We start from the raw sequence: 22,516 nt of genomic DNA, 5'->3' as shown, positions 1-22,516 counted from the left end.
TTGCTAAGATGATATATAACTTTCTGAACCCTACTGGGAGGGTAAGTAATCACTGTGTGATCCTCCCCGTATGCACGTTAATAAAATATGTAGGCATTTTCTCCAATTAATTTGTCTTTTGTGAATTGATTTTTCAGGGAACCTTAGGAGAGCAAAGAAGTATTTCCCTTGGCCCCTAGAATAACATTTGAAAATAATCTCTAAATATTTTCATAATTAAGCGGGGTGCAGTGGCTCACACCTGTAATCCCAACACTTTGGGAGGCCAAGGTGGGTGGATCACCTGAGGTCAGGAATTTGGGACCAGCCTGACCAATATGGTAAAACCCCGTCTCTACTAAAAATACAAAAATTAGGCCCGGCACGGTGACTCACGCCTGTAATCCCTGCACTTTCGGAGGCAGAGGCAGGTGGATCATTTGAGGTCAGGAATTCGAGACCAGTCTGGCCAACATGGTGAAACCCCATCTCTAAAAAAGATACAAAAAATTAGCCAGGCGTGATGACAGGCGCCTGTAATCCCAGCTACTTGGGAGGCTGAGACAGGAGAATTGCTTGAATCCAGGAGGTGGAGGTTGCAGTGAGCCGAGACTGTGCCACTGTACTCCAGATGGGGCGACAGAGCAAGGCTCTGTCTCAAATATAAGTAAATAAACAAAATAAAAAATAAAAATACAAAAATTGGCCAGGTGTGGTGGCAGGCACCTGTATTGTATTCCCAGCTACTTGGGAGGCTGAGACAGGAGAACTGCTTGAACCTGGGAGGTGGAGGTTGCAGTGAGCCGAGATTGCGCCACTGCACTCCAGCCTGGGCAACAGAGCGAGACTCCATCTCAAAAAAAATATTTTTTTTTAATTATTATATCTCTATTTATCTATCTATATCTTAGAGTTTCCCCGGCACATAGTAATTACTCAATACACGCTAATTATCATCTTCTGCTCTTAACAGAAGCCCAAACTTAGAAGTCTCTCCTAAGTGGGATCCCCTTTCCTTACCCAGCCTTGAGGAGCTAGGCTTGGACAGAATAAACCTAGTATTCAGTTTCAGCCCCTTCATCCAGCTGGAGCAGGAAGAAAGCTGTACTTCCTCTGGCAGTTAACTTTGCACAGAGGAAAGACACGCCCAAACACATCTGATCTCCAGGCATGCCTACAAATCCCAAGGCAGCTTCTAGAAGGAATTCTCCTATTGACTGTGGTTGGGAACATGGAGTGAAGAATGTGAATGACAGAGTCCTGTCCATCCCTGCTACCAGACGTACAAATCAGAGCAAAGTTTTGAGCAAGACATCATCATTATATCATTATGTTTGAGGGAAGAGCATAAGAGATTGTTAAACTGCTTTCTAGTGTTTCAAGGTGAAAAGACCAAGGCTGGGAGTTCCACATCTTCCTGAGAGCCTGCCTCTATCATGTACTGTTATTCTAGGAATGATTTGTAAAGTCTGTTGCTCATGGAGAATAGTGGGCCATACCAGGTAAACTTAGAAGAATGTTGATTTCTTTCCTTCTAGTTTTCTTTTGTGAACAGCTTGGGAGCTTTTTTCTTTTCATCTGAGAGGGCAGGGCTGTAAAATAAGTGCTGCTGCCTTTTCAAATCCTGTTGAGATGTTACAGGTTAATAACCATGTGGGCTGGTAAAATTGGGGCTAAGATGATTCTTTCACTTGTAAGAATGTATTAGGTCACACATAATACCATGTTAGTCCCTTATACGCCATTTATTCTTCTTTCAACACAATCTTTTGGCTTTTTGAGTATTTATTGAGTGCCTACAGAGAGAAAAGAACAGCACATGCTGGGACAGATATCTTATTACTCCTTCCCATTAATTTCCATTATTTTCTTTTCTGAAACTTTGCACGTATAAGCCACTAGCCTTTCTGTTGTCTTTCCAGAGAAGCTTCACAGAAGGCAAAGGGAGACATAACTCTATCCACTCATTCATGCAGCAGTCCATCTTTTAACAATGTTTGCTTAATATTCTCCATGTGCTGCATTTTTACTAAGCTGTGTGGAAACCATGGTAAAAAAGATGAAGCCACTATGTTAAAGGAGCATACAGTCTTCATCAAATACAACAGAAATAAACATGAAATTATGATACATGACAATGATGGAGAGATGTGGTAGCTGTTAACAATGGGGGTTTGAATTTAGAGGTGAGGTCAGTGTTGTGCCTGTGAACTGTGGTTCGGGTGATATTTTTAATCATAGCATTACAAAAATCTGGTGAGTCATATTAAATTAAGTTTCAAAGGTATACTTTGAGGTACATTAGATTATGTGCAATGTATTACTGATAGTGGAGGAGACAGTTTGATGTGGTACTAGAAATGATTCAAAGTGGTACGTGGTCTGAGGCCCAGCATGGTGGCTCACACCTCTAATCACAGCCCTTTGGGAGTCCAAGGCAGGTGGAGTAGCTTGCACTCAGGAGTTCCAGGCCAGCCTGGGCAACACGGCAAGACCCCCATCTCTACTAAAAATACACACACACACAAAAGATTGCTGGGTGTGGTGGCACATGCCTGTAGTCCCAGGTACTTGAGATGCTGAGGTGGGAGGACTGCTTGAGCCTGGGAGGCAGATGCTGCAGTGAGCCAAAATCATCCCACCGCACTCCAGCCTGAGTGACAGAGCAAGACTCCATATATAAAAAAATTAAACTGAATATTAGAAAGTACTCCCTGTCTTATTTTGAGCCATGTGATTTCAGTTAAGCAGAGTCTCATTTAGATGCTGTATGTCTTAAACACCTTTTAACACTTGGTAAACAAACTTTCCAACACTCATCCCACCCTGCTTGGCTCTGTTATTTTTTTTGTTTGTTTTTGTTGTTTTTTATTTAGACAAAGATTAAGCTCAGAAAATCAATAGGTGGTAGATTCCAGCTGGTATTTGGTACCTTATTTGATTTTTCTTGTATTTATTTCAGTGTATCCTTTTACTTATGGTTAGTGAGTTATTATTATATACAATTTCTTTTTCAAATTTATTTATTTATTTATTTATTTTTGAGACAGAGTCTCACTTTGCCACCCAGGCTAGAGTGTAGTGGCGCGATCTTGGCTCGCTGCAACCTCCGCCTCTTGGGTTTAAGGGATTCTCCTGCCTCAGCCTCCTGAGCAGCTGGGATTACAGGCGTGCGCCACCATGCCCAGCTAATTTTTGTATTTTTAATAGAGATGGGGTTTCACCATGTTGGCCAGGCTGGTTTTAAACCCCAGACCTCCGTCTGCCTCGGCCTCTCAAAGTGCTGGGATTACAGGCATGAACCATTGCACTCAGCCTCAAATCAATTATTTAAACAAACTCAGTCAATATAAAAAATATATTTAAAAAATGATAAGCAAATAACAGCCAAGGTGGTACAAGGTTATGGCAAAACTGTAAAAATAGTGTGGAAATAACTGAAGTTTAGAAGAACAAGAGCACTGTGCTCAGAATGAGGAAATCTGATTTGAGGTCTGGCTCCCTTTGTACTGTCATCCCAGGCAGGCAATGCTGCATGATACTGAGTGCGTTACGAGGGATAGAGACTTGCCAACATTAACGCATTATTACAAAGCGTATATGTTTGAGTACAGAAACCTCAGACTTCATAGTGTTAGAGGGGAGACAAAAACATAAATAGTTGTGTAATAACTCAAAGACTGTGATAAGTATTACGAATGGGTTAAAAACCCTAGACAAAGGAAATGGGAAGAAGTTACCTGAGTGTACGTATATGATAAGAATGGCTATCATTAGGCTGGGCGCGGTGGCTCACGCCTGTAATCCCAGCACTTTGGGAGGCCGAGGCGGGCAGATCATGAGGTTAGGAGATCGAGACCATCCTGGCTAACAGGTGAAACCCTGTCTCTACTAAAAAAATACAAAAAATTAGCCGGGCGTGGTGGCGGGTGCCTGTAGTCCCAGCTACTCAAGAGGCTGAGGCAGGAGAATGGCATGAACCCGGGAGGTGGAGCTTGCAGTGAGCCGAGATCGTGCCACTGTACTCCAGCCTGGGCGACAGAGCAAGACTCTGTCTCAAAAAAAAAAAAAAAAAGAATGGCTATCATTTACTGAGTCTCTTTCAAGCTCCAGGGAACTGACTAGGTGCTTTGCTGTATTATCTCATTTATTTCTCACAACTCAAGAACTGGGTTTAGAGAGGCTAAATAATCGACCCATGATTAATACTGGTGATGATGATGTTTACGACTGAATACTTACTGCATGCCCAGCCCTGTACTCAGTCCTTTATATACAAGATCTCCATTTAAGCTTCACCACAAGACTTTGAAGTATTATTTTCTTTTTACAGATAAACTAAGGCTCACAGAGATCATGAAATTTGCAGTTAGTGAACGGTGCTTTTGCAATTTGATCTCAGGTGTGTTGGACTCCAAAGTCTGTTTCTTCATCTTCTGCTTCACTTCCAAGTCAGCAGCAGCTGAGCTGAGGGACCTTGAGATGGCTGTGCACTGGGATGGTCCATTGAGGGCTCTTTTGTGAAATGTGAGGTTCCAATCTTGGTTTCTCTAATGTGTGTGATAACTCTTTGTTTCATAATTTATACTCCTAAAAGCATAAAGTCCTAGAATCATGTGGGTGGTTAGCACTGTTCCATGACACTATAAAGTGATGTTGGTAAAGACATTTCAAAAGTAGGCAAAAGAACTAGGTGGTAGGGTAAGGTAGGGCTATAGGATAGCTAGTCCGTGTGGGCTAAAAGCCATACTTCCTGTGGAAAGTTACAGTCAATTCTTTTTTTTGAGACGGAGTCTCGCTCTGTCGCCCAGGCTGGAGTGCAGTGGCGCAATCTCGGCTCACTGCAAGCTCCGCCTCCCGGGTTCACGCCATTCTCCTGCCTCAGCCTCTCCGAGTAGCTGGGACTACAGGCGCCCGCCACCACGCCCGGCTAATTTTTTTTTGTATTTTTAATAGAGACGGGGTTTCACCATGGTCTCGATCTCCTGACCTTGTGATCCGCCAGCCTCGGCCTCCCAAAGTGCTGGGATTACAAGCGTGAGCCACCGCGCCCAGCCAGTGACAGTCAATTCTTAATAGATATGAAGGAATCTTCAGGATGTACTAAATCCAACCTCCTCATTTTACAAAGTAAAGAGGTTAAGGGCCAAAGGTCATACATTGGCAGAGGAATCAGGACACCACACATCTTGTGTCTCAATGCTCTGTTCACTATGGCAGTGGTTTTCAAGGTGTGGTCTCCAGATCAGCAAACTCAGCATCACCTGGGAACTTGATGGAAATGCCCACCTTCCATCCACTGAATCGGATTCTGTGTGTCAGGCCTCTAGCCCAAGCTAAGCCATCATATCCCCTGTGACCTGCATGTATACATCCAGACGGCCTGAAGCAACTGAAGATCCACAAAAGTGAAAATAGCCTTAACTGATGACATTCCACCACCGTGATTTGTTTCTGCCCCACCCTAACTGATCAATGTACTTTGTAATTCTCCTTACCCTTGAGAATGTACTTTGTGAGATCCACCCCCTGCCCACAAAACACTGCTCCTAACTCCACCACCTATCCGAAAATCTATAAGAACTAATGATAATCCCACCACCCTTTCCTGACTCTCTTTTCGGATTCAGCCCGCCTGCACCCAGGAGAAATGAACAGCCTTATTGCTCACACAAAGCTTGTTTGGTGGTCTCTTCACACGGACGCGTGTGGCACTGTGCAGGGGGAGCTCAGCAATATGTTTCAACATGCCTTCCAGGTGATTCTGATGCATCCTCACTTCTCAGAGCCACTCCAAAGAAGTATCTGCTACATATTATACACATATGCCCCCACCCCCAGACCCCCAAGTTTTTCTTCCCCTTTGTTCCCAGAAAAGGTTTGAAGGGGCTCAGTATCAGGTCTACAGCACACTGAGATTTATTTATTGATTTATTTATCATTGATTTGAGACAGAGTCTCGCCCTGTTGCCCAGGCTGGAGTGCAGTGGCATGATCCCAGCTCACTGCAACCTCCACCTCCCAGGTTCAAGTGATTCTCTTGCCTCAGCCTCTGGAGTAGTTGGGATTACAGGAGTGCACCACCACACCTGGCTAATCATTCTATTTTTGGTAGAGATGGAGTTTCACCATGTTACACAGGCTGGTCTCATACTCCTGGCCTCAAGTGATCCATCTGCCTCGGCCTCCCAAAGTGCTGGGATTATGGGTGTGAGCCACAGCGCCCGGCCACACTGAGACATTTCAGAGGGAGATCAGTCTATGGAACAAATGCTGGCCGGGGGTTGGTGGCCTGGGTGTGCTGTCTGGCCAATTTTGTGCGTGGAGTAAGCAGTGGGGAGAGGCGCTGGGTGTCAGGAAACTATGCCAGGCCCTGCCCTCCACCAACCCCAATCAAAGAGCAGTCAGGAACTGAGAGGGGGTTCTTCTCCACACCATCCCACTACTTGTGTCCCTCACCTTCTCTGAGCCCTGGGTATTGGCGCTGGGAACTCTGCAACAGATTTCCTGAAAGGCAGGTGGCCTGTGGAAGGAAGGCAAAGGAGGGGGCCTGCAGAATGCAAAGGTGTACGGAAGGCATTTCTGCGCCCCTGCTGAAGATTTTTCACTTTATCCTGAAGGGAAGACAATATCTGAGGCCGGGAAATAATAGAAATTGATTTTCACTTTATCAATATTCCTGGCAACTGCACAGAAAATGGAATGGCACAGAAACTGGAGTCTTATGGGCAGTTATCCCACTAGTTGGGGTGGGAAATTAAAGGCTGTGTGTAAGGTGGGCACAGATCTAACAGAATGTGGATTGGGATATGCAGGGGAGGTGGAGTGGGGGAAGACAGACTCCATTAGGACTTGGTGAGTTATAGGTGCAGCACCAACATAATGCGCATGGAAGTCCTGGAATCATTTACCAAGAAGGTCCTGAGCACAGGTGAGGGACATCCCCTTCTTCCCTGTTCCCCAAGGCGCCTAGGCTTTGGAGTCAGTCAGTCTTGGGTTCCAGCCTCCCGCTAGGACGCAATTTCTTGAGAGCAGGATTTGATCTGTTGTTCACGGCTAGTTCCTAAGCGCCTAGAATAGTTTCTGGCACACAGTAGGCACTCAATAAACATTTGCTGAATGAATCATGAATGAATGGTCACACTCCATTCCTCGGCTGTAAACACAATGAAATCACCTAGCCGCGAACTTGGCGCACAGTAGGCGCTCAACAAGTTGTTATTTTTCCCTTCCCTTGCAGTATAGACCGCGGTCCTCAGGCGACCGCGAAAGAAAAAAAGGGGTTTCTCTACCTCGCGTGGTCTGCACCTCGCTTCGCCCCCGCAGCCCTCGCTGGGTCGCAGGGAGCACGTGGGCCAGGCAGGCTGGGTGGGAGTGAAGTGGAGGGGAGGGGAGGGGGCGGCGGCCAGCCGCTCGCGGAGCCGGTCTCCCGAGCTTACGTAAGGCGCGAGTCCCGCGCGGCCGGCCGGGGCTCCGCGACTGGGCGGGCGGAGGCGGCGCCGCCCTGCAGGATCCGGGCTGGAAGCCTCTCGGAGTGCTGCCTCCAGCCAAGGTGTGTGTTTATTTGATTGCTTTTGGTGGCGAGGCGCGAGGCTCGGGCTCGTCGCGCGCCCCACGGCCGGGGAGCGCATCCGCCAACCCCGGGCGGAGGTGGGCCCCTCCGAGCGCGCGCGGGCGGCGGGCAGCGGCGGCAGCTGAGACTCCGGGGGATGTGACAGCCGCCGGGGAGGGGGCGAGACGCAGACCACACGTTGCCCACGTGCGAGGACCCAGCAGGGGCTCAGCCCCTAGGTCGCCCGGTGCGTGGGGCGGCGGGGGCTGGCTTTGAGTCATCCTCCTTGTGCCAGCTTCCCCGGCTCGGCGGAGACTGGCTTGGGGATGCCCGGCCGCCCGGCCCACTTCTCGGACGCAGCGTGGGGAGCGAGCTGGAGGAAAGGATGAAGGTGGGACTGGCCGGGCCGACCTCTGACCCCTGGAGGCCGAGTCGGCAGGGCGGGGCACGGCGCGCTCCAGCAGCTCTGCGTGGGGGCGAGGAGGTGGAGGAGGGCGGGGAGGTGTAGCGTGGCGCTCACTCCGCCTGCGACTCGGTCCCGGCGCTGGGTTGAGGGGAGGGGTTGTCTTAAAAGTCTCTCCTTCCCCCTGTAGGGGCGGCCGGCGAGTCCCAGTGAGAGCGGAGGGTGCCAGAGGTAGGGGGCCGAGAAACAAAGTTCCCGGGGCTCCCTCAGGGGCCGCGGTCGGGGCTGCGCGTTTGACCGCCCCCCTCCTCTCGAAGGCAATGGCTTCCAAACTCCTGCGCGCGGTCATCCTCGGGCCGCCCGGCTCGGGCAAGGGCACCGTGTGCCAGAGGATCGCCGAGAACTTTGGCCTCCAGCATCTCTCCAGCGGCCACTTCTTGCGGGAGAACATCAAGGCCAACACCGGTGAGGGGCTGCGGGGACGAGGGCCGGGGGCGAGCCGTGTTGGGCTGGGGTGAGGCCCTGGAGGGACTGGGGCTCCCCGATCGCGGCGCCCTTCCCCCGCCCGCGTGTGGTCGTGCAGGCTCGTACGTGCCGGGGCGCATGCAGCTGGCGGCCGCGCGGCTTAACCGCGCCCGGGGAGGAGGCCGAGGCTCCAGGGGCGGCCGGTGGGAGGTGCCCGCGGCTCCTCTCTCCACCGCTCCTCTTGCCGCGAGGAAAAGCCCGAGCCACCCGGCCAAGGGAACGAGAACTAGGCAGGGAAAACCCGGAGCTTCCGTCTCACGCTGCCCTCCTTAAGGCAGAGCCGCCCTCGTACCCCTTAGCCCCGGCCCCCTCCCCCGAGTCCCTAGAGAGCCGCGCGCCCCCTCCCGCGGGAGCCCAGAGGCGGAGCGCCGCCCACCTGTGGCAGTCGGGCGGGGCCGCGCGCCGGGGAACCTGTGGCGCCGGGGGGCTCGCAGCCTCGCGCCTCTCCAGCCCCTCCACGCAGCCTCGGGCCTCGGGGCAGAGCCCTCGGTGGCTTTGAAAGGCCTGTTTGTTCGCTGTCGCCTTCTAAGGTAAACCCTTCCCCAGCAACTCCCCCTCCTCCCAAAGCCGCCGGGCCTGGCCGTCAGGAGACTCGGAGGAGACTCGTTGTGATAAATTACATTTTGAATGCAGCTTTCCTGGAAATGGTTTCTTGAGCAGCCTCCCTTGGCATGAGGTGCCTCCTTTGGCTGGCGTGGTGAACTTGGGGATCTGTAGATCGCCTGATTTCTTAGTCTGACGGGGTTGAGTGCGTCCCTTTCCCCCTCTCCTCCCACTCCACGTTCACACCAGTTCCAAAAGAATTGGCGTTAAAAGGCGAGAGGTAGCGGTTGTGCTGCTGCGAAGCTCTTAACCCTTCTGGGATGGAGATGCTGGTAATTAGCAACTCCTTTATGAAAAGTTGTTCTTCCCAGCAGGGGTCCTTTACTGTCGCTGTACTTCTCAAGGGTGTCCGGGCTGGTTATTGCCCATCATGGACTAATTATCCGGGGATCTGCATTTCAGAAGCACAGAGTGGTTTGAAAAGGAAGGTGGAGGACAGTACCGGAAAACAAAAGGAAAGCTTAAAAGCAAGAAATTAAGAAGTATCTCCGGAGTTTTATTCCTTATCTCTTAAGCAGGCTGAAAAAGCGGACTGTTACAGGAAACTCTTCCCCCACCCCCATATCTCAAAAGGAAGAATTATGTGTACCAGATTGCACTTGAGTTTTCTGTTGTGAGTATTGTTACCTCAAGTGCGCCTATTTTGATTTTAATACATTCAAATGCATTTTATTCTTGGAATGCTGCGGTTTCAGGGGAGAGTGGCCTGAGAGGGAAGGCTGGCTCTCATCCTAAGGGTTTGGTGTTTAGGTTGGGCTTCTTCATGGTAGGAGCATGGAGTCAGTGAAGGAAGACAGTGAGAAGAGATGAGCCCGTTCCATAATTCTCTGTACCTGACTAGGTGACTTGTTTCCTTCTATGAGCCCGTTCCATAATTCTCTGTACCTGACTAGGTGACTTGTCTCCTTCTGGAATGAAGGGCTTCACACTGTCCATCCTGGGATTGGACTCATAACCCTTTCCATTTTTAAAGAGAGTGTGATGGGAATAGCTTATTTCTGCACTTTCTTAGGGGCTTTGAAAATTTTCCATTTGCTCTTTTCCTTTGTTCTCTCTCTCTCTCTTTTTTTTATTTCAACTTTCCTGTGTTCTAAATTTTAGTTTTCATTCTCTTTCGAATGCGTTCATTTCCTCCCCAGTGATCCTCCCTGGAGTGAGAAGTGACTGAAATGTTTAGATTTTCTTTTTTCTGTTGGGAATCAAGCAGCTTTTTGCATGAGCCAATTAAAAAAAAAACTTTATCAAAGAAATAAGAAAAATAAAGGACAGCAATTTGTTTTGAAAGTGGCTTGTTTCTAGTGAACTTTCGGGTTATCGGATTATTTTTCCCTCTCAGAAGGTCTGAGAATCTTATAGGCTTACTGCCTGGTAAATAAAACATTCCATTCCACGGTATTTATTTTTCTGTCTGTTACCTGCTGTTTGCTTTTAGCTGATTTCCTGGTGGGAAGCACAACCACTTCTTCTGTATGTACCCTTTATAATGGAAGGTTTGAAGGAGACGATGAAGCACAACAAAAACCCAGGAAATAGAACCGTGTAGGAATTTGAATTGGAAAGTAGCTCCGGCCATCTGCTCCAGCCTGGATTTGGGCACACTCTTGGCTGCATGGCTTTCCTCCTCCTGCAGCCTGGTGAAAAGCTGCTCTTTCAGGAAAGGGCCATTCTGATGTCATTGCTTCTTGGAAGTCTTCCCTCACCTGCTCTGGCAGAATTCATCTCTTTCCTCTGCACATAACTTTTTTTTTTTTTTTGAGACGAGTCTTGTTCTGTCACCCAGGCCGGAGTGCAGTGGCGCTATCTCGGCTCGCTGCAACCTCCGCCTCCCGGGTTCAAGCGATTCTCTTGCTTCAGCTTCCCAAGTAGCTGGGATTACAGGCGTCTGCCACCAGGCCCGGCTAATTTTTGTATTTTTCGTAGAGATAGGGTTTCACCATCTCTACGAAGGTTTGAGGCCAGGCTGGTCGCGAACTCGGGACCTTAGATGATCCACCCGTCTTGGCCTCCCAAAGTGCTGGGATTACAAATGTGAGCCACTGCACCTGGCCTCCTCTGCACATGTCTTATTGATTCTAATGTTGCAGTCACATATCATGCAGTGTAAAAATGCCTGTCTCACACCCAGTAAGATATCTGCCGGGTGGCTGCTGTGCGTCAATGTTCTAGGTGCTGGGGGCAATAGCATTATTTAAGATAATCTTGTGCCTCTTTTATTTTATCTTTATTTATAGATATGGGGTTTTGCTTTAGTGCCCAGGCTGGTCTCAAACTCTTGGCTCAGTCTCCCAAAATGTTGGGATTACAGGTGTGAGCCACTGCACCTGACCCATTCTTGGGCCTTTTGTTCTTTCTGCCTGTACCATTGTACAATTTCCACTCTGAAACTTGGAGGACAGGGATCAGGCGAAGTACCTAATGTATAAAAGGAGCTTACCAAGTCTGTGTTAAAGGCCTGGGTCGCAAATTCTAGACAGTATATCTTAGTCCAGAAGTCAAGCAACCTATAGCATAGAGTCCATTTTGTTTAATTAGCTCTGATTTATGGTAAAAGTTTGTACTTAATATGGATCTGAGATTAGCTTCATGATAGCTGTCACCCATTGGCCCTTTCTACACTGCCTAGAGTGGTACAGGCTGAGGCTTATCAGATACCTCATTTGAAGAGTCACCCCCATATCTTTGGCTCAGATTTTCTTTAGCACACTGCAAGAGTAAATAGAAGGGAGAGTTCTCTTAGATTGCCAGGAGTTGGGTCTTACCCTCTGTTATAAGGAATATTAGCTTTTCTCTGTGTGTGTATGGGTATGCACATGTATGTATGAGTATACACACGCACACACACACAGGGACTGGCACTCTATTGAGTGAGTCCTATTACAAATTCTGATCAAATTCTGATATTTAATGATAGATTCTTTTATTGGGTCATATCTAAAGGATATGCAAATCCTGTTTTAAAGGTTGGAGATAGTGGTATTTTTTAAAACCACATTATACTGGATCTACTATCTCAGGTGCAGGAAAATGGCACGTCTCCATTTGGAAGCATCTTGGACTTAATTGAGATAAAAGATGTTAAGGAACAAACCTGTTTCTGCGCGCGCTCTCTCTCTCTCTCTCTCTCTCTCTATATATATATATATATATATTTTTTTTTTTTTTTTTTGAGACGGAGTCTCACTCTGTCACCCAGGCTGGAGCGCAGTGGCACAGTCTCGGCTCACTGCAAACTCCGCCTCCCGGATTCAAGCGATTCTTCTGCCTCAGCCTCCGGAGTAGCTGGGACTACAGGCACACACCACCATGCGTGGCTATTTTTGTATTTTCAGTGGAGATGGGTTTCACCATATTGGCCAGGCTGGTCTTGAACTCCTGACCTCGTGATCTGCCCGCCTCGGCCTCCCAAAGTGCTGGGATTACAGGCGTGAGCCACCACACCTGGCCTCTGCTGTCAATATTAACTGCGGCTCTTGCTGGAGTTTTGCTGATGGGGCTAGCATTTCAAGTTAGTCTATGGGCCCAGCCTCTTTTTGAAAAGATGGCCTAGTTCAGAGGGCTCAGGGTTTTTTTTGGTGCTCATTAAGTATAAATGTGTGTCTTATGTAAGAGGGAAAACTTCTGAGAACTGGAAGATAGAAACATTGTATTAGAGAGACTTGGGAGCCAGACAGAGTTCAACAATGTATCTAAAACAGGTTTCAATAGTTATCCTTTTTATAGATCATACAGAGTCTTGGCTTATTACAGGGTTTCTAGAGTATGTTCTATTCCATTTCCCCCCCAGCTTGGTGAGACTCAGGATGTAGCACAGGTCAAGCAAGGGTCTGACTGGTTTTGAGACCTCTCCAGTCCAAAGGTCCACTCCATATCCACTTATTATTATTGCTTTTTTGGTTTCTTTGAGGATTTTCACACATATTTGAAGAACACTATTTGTGACTTGAATAAGGCATTCCATGACAGTATGTCTGCCTTAGCCACATGTACATCTGAATCTTTGCACATTCTTCCAGTGGGATTTTTTTTCTTCTTCTTTTTGAGACATAGTTTCACTCTGTGACCTAGGCTAGAGTGCAGTGGCGTGAACATGGCTCACTGTGGCCTTGACTTCCCGGGCTCAAGTGATTGTCTTACCTTAGCCCCTTAAGTAGCTGGGGCTACAGGCATGCGCCACCATGCCCGGATAATTTCGTATTTTTTTGTAGAGATAGGGTTTCTATGTGTTGCCCAGGCTGGTCTTGAACCCCTTAGTTCAGGCAATCTGCCTGCCTCGGCCTCCCAAAATGGTGAGATTGCAGGTGTGAGCCACCATGCCTGGCCAGGATCATTTTTTAGAAGTAGTTTTTTTCTGATCAAAATCATGCCTTGTACAAAATTTAGAGAATGTAAAATGGTAGAAGAAATGAAAGCAGCAAGTAAAAGTTACCTTAATTCCTTAAGGGTAATTTAAGCAAATAAATTAAAGGTGACTGTCTTAGGTTGTGTGATTAGGGAAGGCCTCTCCAGGAGGTGAATGTCCTTATTCATACCGTAAACAATGAGCTTGTGATGATTAGGAACAGAGTGTTCCAGGAAGAAGGAACAGCAAGTGCAAAGGCCCTAAGGTGGGAATTAGCATAGCGTGTCTGAAGAACAGAAAGAAGTGGCAGTATGTTTGGAGCCTAGCAAGTAGAAGGGATGTGGAAATAGGTCAGGTCAGAGAGACGAGCAGGTGCCAGAACAGGTAGAGCCTGGGGGATCCTGGTAAGGATTGGATTTTATTCCAAGGGCACTGGAAAGTCAAGGAAGGGTTTTACATAGGACAATGACATGAAAAGATTTACTTTCTAAAAGTTGATCTTTTGCCTGCTGTGTGGAGAGGTGACTCAGGTGAGCAAGAGGGAGACCAGTATGGATGAGGAGAGTGGCCTGTGGTTTGAACTTGTTGGTGGCAAAGGAGGAGAGAAATAAAGGAGGATATGTATGAAGGCAGAGCTGACTGGACATAATGAATTGGTTGTGAGAGGTGATGGAGAGAAAGAAGTCTACAATGAATCCTAGGATTTTGCCCTGAGTGCCTGCCTGGGTGAATGTGCTATAGAGTTGAATGAACTAGAATGTGTCTAACCAATCTTTTGTGGAACATTTGGGTTATTTGCATACTTTGCTGATTAGGAATGCCCTTGGAAGAGCACATGCGTGGGCTAGCTCCTTCCTTTTACCTTGTTGCACTCCTGAGAGCAAGATGGGTCACCAGCAGCTGTACTGGAGCCACTGCTGAAAATTCAGCCAGGGTTCTCGCTCTTGTCGCGTCTGTTCAAACCGGCGCTGTCTGATCCAGAAATATGGCCTCAATACGTGCTGCCAGTGTTTCCATCAGTACACGAACGATATCAGTTTTATTAAGTTGGACTAAATGATCTTCCTTCAAAGGATTATCCATGGCATCTACCCAATAAAAAACCATGATAGTTCTTTGTACGTAAAATAAGCATTTAAACAAACGAAGAATGTTCTTACAAATGTCATTGTGTACAAATCACTGGACAAATGTACTTTCTTTGGGATAGGTTTCTAGGAATAAAACTACTGGCCAAAATAGAACTTAAATCATAGAGGGAATTTTTTTTTTTTAAGACGTCTTGCTCTTGTCACCCAGGCTGGAGTGCAGTGGCGCGATTTTGGCTCACTGCAACCTCCGCCTCCCGGGTTCAAGCAATTCTCCTGACTCAGCCTCCCAAGTAGCTGGGATTACAGGCGCCCACCACCATGCCCAGCTAATTTTTGTATTTTTAGCAGAGGCAGGGCTTCACCATGTTGGCCAGGCTGGTCTTGAACTCCTGGCCTAGGTGATCCACCTGCCTCGGCCTCCCAAAGTGCTGGGATTACAGGTGTGAGCCACCACACCCGGCTGACATAGGGAGAGTTTTAAACATAGCTTACAAATATTCGCTCCAGTTCTTGGTAGTTTATAGGTGCTACTTTATTTGTGTACTTTTTGGCTTAATAAATGTTTAATTTAGGCCAGGAGTTTGAGACCAGCCTGGCCAACATGGTGAAACTCTGTCTCTACTAAAAATACAAAAATTAGCTGGGCTTGGTGGCGTGTGCCTATAGTCCCAGCTACTTGAGAGGCTGAGGCAGGACAATCGCTTGAATCCAGGAGGCAGAGGTTGCAGTGAGCTGAGATTGCGCCACTGTACTCCAGCCTGGGCGGCAGAGCAAGACTCTGTCTCAAAAAGTAAATAAAAAAATAAAATGAAAAATATTTTATTTAGGTATGGATATATGTAGCATATATATAAACTGATTTTCTGATTATAGAAATAATATGTATAAGTTAGCAAAAGTTTAGAAAGATGAAAACAATCACTTATAATTTACCAACTGGAAGGAAAAGTTATTGCTAATACTTTTTTTTTTTTTTTTAGATGGAGTCTCGCTCTGTCGCCTAGGCTAGAGTGCAGTGGCATGTTCTCGGCTCTTGGCTCACTGCAACCTCCACCTCCCGAGTTCAAGTGATTCTTCTGCCTCAGCCTCCCAAGTAGCTGGGATTATAGGCACTTGCCACCATGCCTGGCTTAATTTTTTGTATTTTTAGTAGAAACAGGGTTTCACCATATTGGCCAGGCTGGTCTCGAACTCCTGACCTCAAGTGATCTGCCCGCCTTGGCTTCCCAAAGTGCTGGGATTACAGGCATGAGCCACCATCCACAGTGCTAATACTTTTATATGCAGCGTATCCTTCTAGACTTTTTCAGGAACACACACACACACACACACACACATTTTGAGTTACATTATTATTGCATCGTATTATAGTATTACTGTTTTGAAAATTGCTTGCTTTAACAATCTATCATCTAATATTTTCCAATTCTGTTAAATACTGTTTTTTAATGTGAGTTAAATACTCATGTACAATTCCAATGTTCAAATATAATTTGTTATTCCATTTTTAATTTTGAAAAGGTAATACAGGTACATGCAGATGGTAAAATTTTCAAATAATAAACTGGGAATAGAGTGGAAAGTTTCATGCCTGTCCCTGACTCTTGGTTCCCCAGTTTCTCTCCACAGGGGCATCTGCTTTTAACTTTTTTTGGATGTTCATCCAAAGATTTTGTCATATATCTATAGCATTTATGTGTGTATAGCAGTGCCTCTTTTTTTTTAATGTACACATTTGTTCTTTGTATTGAACTTAAGAAAAACTTAGCAGTAAAGCTTAGATAGTGGTTTCCATCAGCATGTATCAGTTTACTTTATTCTTTTAAAAAGATGTCTGCATTATCTTTTATTGTACAGATATAGCATAGTGTATTTAGCCTTTCTCTTACGTTTTGGCCTCAGGTCCTTTTTAACACATTTGAAAATCGAGACCCAAAGAAGCTTTGTTTATGTGGGTTATACATATAGATGTTAAATGGATTTGAAATTAAAATTGAGAAAATTTGCCGGGCGCGATGGCTCATGCCTGTAATCCCAGCACTTTGGGAGGCCGAGGCAGGCGGATCATGAGGTCAGGAGTTTGAGAACAGCCTGACCAACATGGTGAAACCCTGTCTCTACTAAAAATACAAAAATTAGCTGGGCGTGGTGGCGCGTGCCTGTGATCCCAGCTACTCCCGAGGCTGAGATTTGCTTGAGAATTGCTTGAACCCAGGAGGCGGAGGTTGCAGGGAGCCAAGATTGCGCCACCGCACTCCAGCCTGGATGACAGGGCGAGACTGTGTCTCAAAAAAAAAAAAAAAAATTGAGAAAATTTAAAAATATTAATTCATCAAAAATAACAATAATCCACTGTATGTTAACAGATTTCTATGAAAATTAACTATTTTCCAAAATGAAATCTAATGAGAAAAGTACTGTTGCTTTTGCACATTTGCAAATCTTTCTGGCCTAATAGAAGAAAACTATTCTCATATCTGGTTCTTCATTCAGTCTTTGGTGCTATGTTGTTTTGGTTAAAGTATTTGAAGAACATCTGGCTTTATACACATGTAATTAAAGGGGAACTCATGGACCCTTGAAAAGTTCTCATGGACTCACAGGAGTCCTGGGACCACAATTTAATCAGTCCCCTGTTGATTGGAATTTAGGTTATTTATAGTCATTCGATATACAGAGCATGCTGCACTGAATGTCCTGGTAAATGTGTCTTTCAACAAATGTTTGAGTGCCAGGCAATCTTGGCTTGTGGGATGCAAAGAGGTGAAACAAGGTCTGTTCCTGAAGGAGCTGCTGCTTTTTGGTGGAGGCAGGCAGTCAGACAGGCAAGCAAACAAGAAGAAAATAACACAGTTGTGCTGGGTGTGGTGGTTCACGTTTGTAATCTCAGCACTTTGGGAGGCTGAGGCTGGAGGATTGCCAGAGACCAAGTGTCCAAGACCAGCTTGGATAACATAGCAAGACCTCATCTTTACTAAAAATAATGTAAGAAAATTAGCTGGGTGTGTTTGTGCACACCTGTAGTCTCAGCTACTCAGGAGGCGGGAGGATCACTTGAGCCCAGGAGGTTGAGGTTGAAGTGATCTGTGATCATGCCACTGCACTCCAGCCTGGGCAACAGAGCACAACCCTGTGTCCGAGAAAAAGAAATTAATTGAGGCTGCAAGATGTGCATGCTTACAGAAGAGGCAGCTAACCCAGCATTTAGGAGGAGGTGAGATTTGGGAAGGCTTTTTAGAGGAGGCGATTCCTGAGCTGAGTTTTGACAAATGAGTACAGCTAAAAAAAGATGGCATGGTCATTGTCACAGCATACCTGAAACTCCTCTTCTAGGGTTTGTTTATGGTCCACAAGAGGTCCTTGCTTTTATGGCTTGGCCTTACCTTTTCTATTACCATTTTAGTCCACATCCATCTCTAATGACATTGTCAAAGGAAAGGGTTATCATGCCTGCCGCATATCACCTTTCCAGCCCTCATTACTTGTGCTTGCCTTTAAGATATACATAAACATAGTGGCATTGTAGTATATGCATGTAAACTTTGGCTTTTAACTTCTAGAACTGAAGGATGGCAAACAATCCTAAAACTAGTAAATTGGGCTTCACACTGTTAACTATAAATTCACCCATTCTGAAAGGCATGTTGAATTACCTGTTCCCTTCAAAATCTACCAAGTAAATTGTTAAATGGTATTATATTATGCTAGTCTGCTCTTTAACAATCTGTATTGGTGCACATTGTGAGAAGGTTTGAGGACTTGGACATTTCGTAAGTTTTTTAGATGATGTACTTTCACAGTGGACAATGGATCAGATATCTCAACCATGTATTCTCCTTTAGCAAACTAGATTTTTTTTTCTTTGAGACGGAGCCTCACTCTGTTGCCCACTCTGTTGCCTCACTCTGTTGCCCAGGCTAGTCGTGTGATCTTGGCTCACTGCAACTTCTGCCTCCTGGGTTCAAGCGATTCTTGTGCCTCAGCCTCCTGAGTAGCTGGGACTACAGGCTCCTGCCCCCATGACCTGCTAAGTTTTTTTTTTTTTTTTTTGCATTTTTAATAAAGACAGGGTTTCACCATGTTCGCCAGGCTGGTCTTGAACTCCTGACCTCAGGTGATCCGCCTGCCTCGGCCTCCCAAAGTGCTGGGATTACAGGTGTGAGCCACTGCACCCGGCCCAAACTAGATTTTTTTTTAAAAAGCATGAGTAGATAATAGAGGCTTTTGGATTACTCTGCATATTTTACCCCCTCCACTTGATGTTTAAGCTCTCAGGTTGGCCTTTAAGACATAGTACAAAAGGTCTTGTTTGTACAGCTTCATGTAGTTGAATTTAAATGGCTGATGTTATATTTTAACAGTCTCACCTCTAAGTTCTGAGAGTTTTTGTACTAGTTAAACAACAGATCCAGCAGCAAGCATCCCTTACTTAGCCAGACAGATAATACTGAAATAATGCAGAGTCATTCTTGTTTATCATCTAGCTTCCAAGAAGCTAGAAATCAACTATTTTCTGATCTTCAGCACCTTCTGTCTGGGCAGCAGTAACCTGTGACCCTGGCATTTTATAATTCTTGTGACTTGGTCATAACCAACATTTGCAGTGGACGAAGCAACTGCCAGGCCCTGGACTGACTAATGAATGCATATTATCTCTAATTCCCACACAGATCTCCAGAGCAGTTTTTGTTATATCATTTGCTTTACAAATAAATAAACGGCCTCAGAAAGGTTGAGTAACTAACTTGGTCAGGTGCAGTGGCTCACGCCTGTAATCCCAGCATTTTGGGAGGCCAAGGCGGATGGATCACTTGAGCCCAGGAGTTTGAGACCAGCCTGGGCAACATGGCAAGACCCTGTCTCTACAAAAAATTAACAGAGTTAACCAGTATGGTGGCGCATGCCTGTAGTCCCAGCTAGTTGGGAGACTGAGGTGGGAGGATTTCCTGAGCCCTGGAGGCTACAGTGAGTCTATAGTGAGGCTACAGCGAGCTGTGTTTGAGCCACTGCACCCCAGTCTGGGCAACAGAGCAAAACCCTGTCTCAAAAAGAAAAAAAAAAGTTGGCCGGGCGTGTTGCTCACACCTGTAATCCCAACAGTTTGGGAGGCCCAGGCAGGTGGATCACAAGGTCAGGAATTCAAAACCAGCCTGGCCAATATGGTGAAACCCCATCTCTACTAAAAATATAAAAATTAGCTGGGCATGGTGGTGTGCGTCAGTAGTCCCAGCTACTCAAGAGGCTGAGGTACAAGAATCGCTTGAACCCAGGAGGTGGAGGTTGCAGTGAGCCAAGATCCTACCACTGCACTCCAACCTGGGCAACAGAGCGAGACTATGTCTCAAAAAAAAAAAAAAAAAAAGTTGAGTGACAAATATGTGGCCTCAGAAAGGTTGAGTAACTTGTCCTAAGTCAAGCAGCTAGTTAAAGAGAAACTAGCATTCAAACCTAGGGCTCCATAGCTAGGATTGAACTTCTTCCCATTATGTCGTGCTGACATCTGAGTACTCTAGAAACTAGTGAAATACTCATGTCTTATAAATGCCATGTAGGGACAGTGTGTCTTAGTCTGTTTGTGTGGCTATAACAAAATACCTGAGACTGAGTAATTATAAACAACAGAAATGTATTTCTCACATTTCTGGAGGCTGGGAATTCCAAGATGAAGGCGCTGGCAGGTTTGGTGTCCAGTAAGGCCTGTTGACTGCTTCCAAGGTTGCACCTTGAACTTTGTATTCTCACATGGCAGAAAGGATGGAAGGGGAAAAGGGCTAAAGGCCACATTAAGCTTCTTTGATTTTATTTTTTCTAATTTTTAAAATTTTCCACTAGAGACAGGGTCTCACTTTGTTGACCAGGCTGGTTTTGAGCTCCTATACTCAAGCAGTTCTCCTGCCTCAGACTCCCAAGGTGATGAAGCCTCTTTTATAAGACACAAGACTTATGGCCAGGCGCAGTGGCTCACGCTTGTAATCCCAGCACTTTGGGAGGCCGAGGCGGGCGGATCACGAGGTCAGGAGATTGAGACTACGGTGAAACCCCGTCTCTATTAAAAATACACAAAATTAGCCGGGCGTGGTGGCGGGCGCCTGTAGTCCCAGCTACTCGGAGAGGCTGAGGCAGGAGAATGGCGTGAACCCGGGAGGCGGAGCTTGCAGTGAGCCGAGATTGCGCCACTGCACTCCAGCCTGGGCGACAGAGCGAGACTCCGTCTCAAAAAAAAAAAAAAAAAAAAAAGGGACACAAGACTTAATTTATTGTTTTTGTGGTTTTTTGTTTTTGTTTTTGTTTTTGTTCTTGGAGATGAGGTCTTGCTCTGTTGCCCAGGCTAGAGTGGAGTGGTGCAATATTGGCTCACTGCAGCCTGGAACTCCTGGGCTCAAGCAGTACTCCTGTCTCAGCCTCCAGAATAGCAGGGGCTACAGGCGCATGCCACCACACCTGGCTAATTTTTAAATTTTTGGTAGAGACAAGGTCTCACTATATTGCCCAGGCTGGTCTTGAATTTCTGGCCTCAGGTGATCTGCCTGCATCGGCTTCTCAAAATGCTAGAATTACAGGCATGAGCCACCACACTACAGGGGAGGAGCCCTTATGACCACTTAAAGGCCCCACCTCTTAATACTATCACATTGGTTATTAAGTTTCAGCATATGAATCTGGGGGGCACGTTCAGACCATAGCACCATGGATAGCAGGGAACAAGTATGCTGAGGCTCAGAAGGCCCTTTAAGGGTAGGACAGAGGGATGTACTTTTTGTTGTTGTTGTTCTGTCCTTAAAACATTTTTTTAAAAAAACCTAAAAAAGGAAGCACTGACTTCCTCCTCCCATGATCAAAAGGACCAAAGGAGGTCAAAAATAGAAGCCATTTGGTTGTGAGGAGGTAGAAATTGCTTTTCATCATAATGGTAAGAGTTCAGGAATAATGCCTGAAGTTGGTGTTATTTTATTATTCATTTGTCCCATTCGTCACATGTCCCAGCATTAGGTATGGGGAGGCGTGCAAAAAAGTAAAACTTGTTCTATGTCCTTGAGGTACTGACAGTCTAGGGTTTGAGCTCTAAGTTCTACATTACGTTCCCAGGAGGCATGGTGGTGCACATGCATGCAGGTAAAGCATGGGGGTCATAGACAAGGCAGCAAGGAGTGCTTTGTTCACATGCACCTTTTGCCTGTAATGCCTTTCACACTTCTTTAATCTCAAGTCCATTTCTACTCTCATTGCTTCCATGAAGCCTTTCCACACCTGTTGTAGCTACAGGTCATTTTCTTCTCTAAAATTCTCTTATACCCATTGGTACCTTTAATTTGTTATTCATTATCTCTTGTAAGATGTTCTATTTCATAATTTCAGTTATTGTCTGTTGCCATTTGAATAGTAAATTTTTTCATGACGGTTCAGTTCAACTAATGTTTTAATAGGCTATGATGAGAGGAGATGAGACAAAAAATAAGACACCTCATATACCTTATGCCTTGTACCTGATATCTTCTGGAAGTACTCTAAAGAAAATGAGAGTACAGTGAGGAAGAGTGGGAAGACTACTTGAGATTGTGAAGTTAGAGGCCTCTTTGAGGAGGTAATATTTAAGCTGAGCTCTGAATAAGGGTAGGAGTCAGGCATGTGAAGATTTGGTAGCAGGCCGGGCACAGTGGTTCACACCTGTAATCCCAGCACTTTGAGAGGCCAAGGCAGAAGGATTGCTGAGGCTAGGAGTTTGAGACCAGCCTGGGTAACAGAGCGAGACCCCCTCTCTATGGAAAATAAAAATAAAGTTAGCTGGACGTGGCGGTGCAGGCCTGTAGTCCCAGCTACTGGGAGGCTGAGGTGGATCACTTGTGCCCAGGAGGTGGAGGCTGCAGTGAGCTATGCTCACACCACTGCCCTCTAGCCTGGGCGATAGAGTGAGAAGTGTCTTAAACAAGATTTGAGGCGGAGGAAACAGTATGTGGAAAGAGCCTAATATAGGAGTGAACTCTCAGTAAGTGGAGAGGATGGGGGAGGAGGCTGGTGTCTTGAGC

General features: G+C 46.2%; 1 protein-coding gene and 1 pseudogene across 4 annotated transcripts in view; both read left to right on the top strand.

The window, feature by feature from the left end:
- The first annotated feature begins 7,417 nt into the window (after positions 1-7,417).
- The window catches only part of AK4 (adenylate kinase 4), an 84,999-nt gene continuing 69,900 nt past the window's right edge, over positions 7,418-22,516 (top strand). Inside the window, exons 1-2 of one of the 4 annotated variants that reach the window (XM_032136612.2) lie at positions 7,418-7,531; positions 8,125-8,399. In XM_032136612.2, the coding sequence (XP_031992503.1) occupies positions 8,255-8,399 (145 nt within the window). In that variant the 5' untranslated portion in view covers positions 7,418-7,531; positions 8,125-8,254. Of the gene's footprint in view, positions 7,532-7,717; positions 7,923-8,124; positions 8,400-8,885; positions 8,990-22,516 lie in introns of those variants that run through there. The other 3 variants (XM_032136613.2, XM_032136615.2, XM_032136614.2) reach the window with 3 other exon arrangements.
- On the top strand, positions 14,287-14,457 carry LOC116457413 (small ribosomal subunit protein uS14-like; annotated as a pseudogene).

The sequence above is a fragment of the Hylobates moloch genome, unplaced genomic scaffold (assembly GCF_009828535.3).
Source record: "Hylobates moloch isolate HMO894 unplaced genomic scaffold, HMol_V3 SCAFFOLD_18, whole genome shotgun sequence".
NCBI lineage: Eukaryota > Metazoa > Chordata > Mammalia > Primates > Hylobatidae > Hylobates > Hylobates moloch.
This window is presented reverse-complemented; position numbering and strand designations above follow the sequence as displayed.